General features: G+C 35.6%; 1 protein-coding gene across 1 annotated transcript; it reads left to right on the top strand.

The window, feature by feature from the left end:
* The first annotated feature begins 1982 nt into the window (after nucleotides 1-1982).
* On the top strand, nucleotides 1983-3943 carry LOC121981717 (patatin-like protein 5). The gene is made up of 6 exons (XM_042534394.1): nucleotides 1983-2189; nucleotides 2282-2463; nucleotides 2691-2880; nucleotides 2984-3145; nucleotides 3237-3539; nucleotides 3628-3943. The coding sequence occupies exons 1-6, from the start codon at nucleotides 2040-2042 to the stop codon at nucleotides 3880-3882; spliced, it is 1242 nt and encodes a 413-aa protein (XP_042390328.1). The 5' UTR covers nucleotides 1983-2039; the 3' UTR covers nucleotides 3883-3943.
* Nucleotides 3944-5688: the final 1745 nt, after the last annotated feature.

Below are 5688 nucleotides of genomic sequence, written 5' to 3' on the forward strand. Positions count from 1 at the left end.
AAAGACTACTACTAGAACGTATGGTAGGAAAGAGATAGTAGGAATAGAACCTGAGTCTTGAGTGTGCTATGTGGGTCTACCTTGTCATGCCTTCCTCTTCTGTTGCTATCTCAGCTAGCTACTGTTGTCTCTATCCCTGCCGTGGGACTTCTTCTCTGGATCCATAGCCGCTGACCACAACGTAGAAGCTCCTCCTTGTAACGTCGCCCAACAACTGTCGGTCGAATTTACGAGGCCTATCTCCCCACTTCTCATGAGAATAACTCTCAGCTACAATCCACATAGTTCTCCACATGAGCATGACTCCTAGTCTATAGTCGATTGGCCCAGAGCCGATTATACTCTCTTTAAGAGATAACATTGTTAGAAAATTATGACAACGTATCACGGAATATGTCATTACTTTGACATCTGCATGCAATGTGGCCATTCTCTGCCTATGGGAAGGCTGTCGTACATACTCCACCATCAGATATACTCTGACACCAGATATTCTCTGTCGCTTGATTAATACGGAGATTATGATAGGCGGTATAAAAAGGAGTTTTCTCAATTAACCAAGTACGAGCATGAGGGCATATGCATCCGCACACTCAAATATTTACACTGTTGTTCTACTATTCATCGTCTTCTTCATTTTTCGTTCGACTACTGTTTTGACTTGAGTATTGGAATATTTGTGTTAGAGATTTCTTCCCTAGTTCTCATTCTAACATTCCCATTGACTCTGTCTATGATGTGGTTCACAACTCTTAACTCGAGGATTACTTAATGTCATCTTCTTTTAACTAAGAATCTTTTCTTAGTCAACGTATAAGTTACCTCAATGTCATTCTAAATCAGTACACTATCTTTCTATTTTCAAATAGGATCATTGTTGCAAAAGTCGAATACGTTCACCTCTAGCGCTTTCGTCAACCCATCGCAGGATCAATACGGAGGAAGTATTTTCAAATAGGATCATGTAGTATTGATGGATGTACTTGTACATGCATCCCTTCATTCGGAACTATATATATATATATATATATATATATATATATATATATATATATATATATATTAAAGTCAAAAGCAATGCACGATAAATTATTTGAAAAATATTTAAGTTTATTCATTGTATTTTAAATGATAAATTATTTATATTTAACAAAAATAAAAATAAAATGAATTAAGTTTTTTTTTAAAAAAAAAAAACTACAAAAGTAGACGGTGCAGAACCCAAATTTAACCCCCAATAATTTAGACTCCACGTGGGCGGTGGGTACAGTGTCGAGAACTGCACACATAGCAATAATGGTTGCATAGTCAATTTATGAATAATTGTACAGCTGTTTCATCAAAATATTTATTAAACAAATAGTTATCTAAATGAGAGTTTTTTTTCTTGTTGCGAATGTATAAAATCTAAATCTAGATCTACATAAATATTATAAAAGAAAAAAACTTTAAATTATACTCATGGTAAATTTGTATTTCAGTCACGTGCTATCTCTATTTATTTTAATCTATCACTTAGCTACTTAGAAATCTTATAAAATTTATCATGGCGCTAGATTTTTTTTTTTTTTTAAATTTCTTATTAAAACATGATCATCAAAGTTGACACTTGCCATATTTACTTAAATATGATCTATTCTATCCCAACCTTTTTCCAATTTTATCTACATGTTAACCAACTTTATCGTATCACTTTATTATCTGACACATTACCAACAATGGATATCGACATTTACGATGGAGAGTGAGCAATTAATAAAGGAGAAGAATCTTAAAGGCTTTTAGTCCTTTTGGGAATTTTAAAACTAATTGATAAATAATATGACTAACGAAGTGTAAAATTCAATAATATGTTTTTTTTTCATGCACGTCAGTATTTTAAAATGAAGTTGATTAAAATTTTAACAGCACGCTAATTGCAACTCATGAAATTTATTATCTGATAGCTAGTTGGATTAATGGATTGATTGGTTTTTGCTTTTGTTCTTTTTTTAAATTCTCTCTCTCTGTATTTCTTCATTCACACAGGCAACAAAACAATGGCAAGCAGTTCAACTTCAGCCGTCTCTACCTCAAATAATCCTCCGCCGTCTTGTGGGAAGAGGATCACCATTCTCTGCATCGACGGCGGCGGGGTTCGCGGCCTCATCGCCGCGAAGATCATCGAGTATCTTGAAGAGCAACTTCAAGTGTGCATTCTGAGAATATATATATATATTCTTGCTGCTCCTTTTCCTATGCATACTGAGAGGTTGAAGTTGATTAATTCTTGGTGTTGCAGGAGCTTGATGGAGAAGACGCAAGAATAGCCGACTACTTCGACGTGATTTCCGGCACGAGCACCGGCGGGCTCATCGCCACCATGCTCGCAGCTCCCGGCGAGGACGACAAGCCACTCTTTGCCGCCAAGGATATCGTTGACTTCTACTTGAAAAACTGTGCCAAGATTTTTCCACAACACAGGTTAGAATAAATTTAATTAGTAGCTATGACATGAATCGCAAAAATACACAAATTACAGCTGCTGAAGGAATTAATGAAGAAATATTTTTAATTGAGAACTGGATCTTAAAGTATATATAAATTAAGATTGATTGATGGAGCTAGCTAGGCTATAACAATAATTTTTATATATATATGACAAATTTTTAACTTCTTAATTAATCCATGAATTCCTTTTCCTATTTCAGGGCCGGGTTCCTCAATCCAGCGCTAAACCTGCTGGACGCGTTCACTGGACCAAGGTACGACGGCGAGTTTCTTCGCTCCAAGATTCGAGAACTCTTAGGCTACACAAGACTAAGTCAAACGTTGACCAACGTTGTCATCCCAACTTTTGACATCAAACTTATGCAGCCCGTCTTCTTCTCAACTTTTGAGGTTGAGATGGATGATAGATCGATCATCATCTAATTACTTTGTTTGGTTTCTAAAAGAATAGATAGATATAGGTGATGATCGTACCTACTTAATTCTTCTGCAGACACAGGAGATTCCTCTAAAGAATGCTCGTCTATCGGACATCTGCATCAGCACCTCTGCCGCCCCTACATACCTCCCCGGCCATTACTTCAAGACCTGGGACGATGAAGGCAACAGCAGGAGCTTCAACCTCATCGACGGTGGCGTAGCGGCAAATAACCCCGTATATAATCCACGCACACACATCTAAATAATCTACCCATTAACTTATTATCAAATTCTCATATGTAGATATGGTTGGTCATCATGAATAGACTTTAGTCGCGATGAACCAAGTGACGAAGCAAATTCTGAAGTCGAACGAGGATTTCAAGTCGTATAAGCCGATGGACTACAGTCATTTTCTGGTGATCTCGATTGGGACTGGAGCACATAAACAGACGGAGAGGTATAGTGTCCGAGAGAGCGCTCGATGGGGCTTGCTTGAGTGGCTGTACAACAGAGGAAAGTCGCCACTCGTCGAAATTTTCGGTCAGGCGAGCTCGGATATGGTGGATATCTATGCTTCAGTCGTTTTCCAGGCACTGGAAAGTGAGGGCAAATACCTTCGCATACAGGTAATTAATCGACTGATTCTCCGTATAGCTGCATGTGCTAAGTCGATCGATTTTAACTGAAGATATTGTACGATTGATTGAATGGCAGGACGATACTTTGACTGGCGCTGCGGCTTCGGTGGATAATTCAAGAAAGTGGAACTTAAGAAATTTAGTTCAGATTGGGGAGAATCTGCTGGAGAAGCCGGTGTCGCGGGTGAACTTGGAGACTGGGAGATCGGAGCCGGTGGTGGACGGAGAGGGAGGAACAATGTCGAACGGGGAACGGCTTGTTAACTTTGCCAAGAAGTTGTCACGTGAAAGGAAGCGTAGGTATGAATATTTGGCTTCGTCTGCGTGGTAGTTGTACATGTTATTCAATATTGATCACCAAAAACCAAACATCATCAGTAATGAATTCTGTCCATCGCTGCGTCAGTCATATTTTTCCTCTTATCATTTACAATCTTTTCCATCAACAATAGAATTTATGTTGTGAAAAAAAAAATTGTAATGTGCATGAACCTGTTCATTTAGAAAGAAACGCCCAATGTTCAAATTGATCGATCTGTCAGGATCATGGGAAAATCAAGGAAAATGCAGAGTCTAACCAGCTGGAGAAGAAGGGGGGAAAGAACTACTCGACCTATACCTTTCGAATCCAGTCAATGGCATCACTTCTGAGAGCGAGGTCTAAATATTGCCCACCCAGCAACATTCGTATATGTAAACTTTATAAAATTCATAACAAAAACTAGATGGATTTAGACATGAATCTTATAACTTCATGATAATCACACTCCTATTAACATCTAATAAAATTAAAATACTAACATTGAGTAGCCATAGATTTCTCAGTAGAAAAATGAAGAAATGATTTTTCTCTTTTGTCTTTATCTTAATTAATAGAGTTGTTTTCTTGATTGATTGATTGATAATGAATTTTGTGTTCTATCATGATACAAAGAGAGAGAGAACCGTTTCTAATAATGGATCTCAACTACACGTTCTATCAGTATATAGGCACCTTTTCAAATTGATCATCCTTAGTAGATAAATATTATATATCTAAATCATAAATTAGATATTAAAACTATAATTAAATATCTCATTATATTGTGGTATGTGGGACACACAACTTACATTCTCCTACTTGGTCTATGTGAGAAACACTATGATTTATACAATAAGTTAACACTCTAAGCATGAAGATAAACGTATTCATTCATTGGTCATATCATAATGTTATAGTTAAATATGTATACTAATATGAGTCATGGCGATTTTATATCATCATTTCGACATAGTTCCTTTCATATACCGCAATATTACTGATATTACTATTCTACTTAATATGACTCATGAACAAACAAGATCAATGATGATCCACATTAGTGTTGTGTTAAGATTAAAATTCAATCAACTTCATGTATATACTAATAACAAGCATCATGTCATTTGATATCAGAAATAATACATTAATGAGCTCACATTAAGATGTTAAATATAAAATATTAATTTAGAGTCTTTTAATAATGTTCGTTCGTTCGACATGTTGAATAAATGTATTTGGAGGCAACCCTTTTGTTAGTGGATTTGTAATCATGAGTTTTGTACTAATATGTTCAATTGACATTTTATGTTTCTAAACTTCTTTTTATAGTAAAATACTTTAATTTTATGTGTTTTGCACCGTTAGAATTGCTACAAGAATAATGATATTTAACGACGAAACTTTTCGTTGCTAACTAAGAATATTCATCGCTAAAAGTTATTTACGATGATATATTTTCGTTGTTAGTATCGTCGTTGTAAGCTTGCCGTAAATATAACTTAGCAACAAATTTTTTATTTTTGTCGTTGATATTTTAACGCTGTGAAGTTTTCGTTGTTAATGTGCATTTTTTTGTTGCCAACTTATTCGTGATGAAATAATAAAACTCGTCGCCAATATATGTTATTAGCGATGAAATAAACAAGATCGTCACTAACATTAGCTACGATTTTCCGCATGGAAAAACAAACTTTGCGATGAATTGGTGAAAAATCGTCACTAAAAATAAAGTTAGCGATGAATTGCACAATTTCGTCGCCAACATTGTTTTTTTTAAAAAAAAAAGCCTTGTTTTCATTATCCTGCATGCAAATTTACAAAAATAACAACAATCAC

This window comes from Zingiber officinale, chromosome 5A (genome assembly GCF_018446385.1).
Source record: "Zingiber officinale cultivar Zhangliang chromosome 5A, Zo_v1.1, whole genome shotgun sequence".
NCBI classification, from domain to species: Eukaryota; Viridiplantae; Streptophyta; class Magnoliopsida; order Zingiberales; family Zingiberaceae; genus Zingiber; species Zingiber officinale.

What these genes read in the sequence shown, in the direction of transcription:
- LOC121981717 (XM_042534394.1), top strand. Translation starts at nt 2,040, where the DNA reads ATGGCAAGCAGTTCAACTTCAGCCGTCTCTACCTCAAATAATCCTCCG. An exon ending in ATCTTGAAGAGCAACTTCAA is followed by an intron (nt 2,190 to 2,281) that starts GTGTGCATTCTG and finishes TTGGTGTTGCAG; the next exon opens with GAGCTTGATGGAGAAGACGC. An exon ending in GCAAATACCTTCGCATACAG is followed by an intron (nt 3,540 to 3,627) that starts GTAATTAATCGA and finishes ATTGAATGGCAG; the next exon opens with GACGATACTTTGACTGGCGC.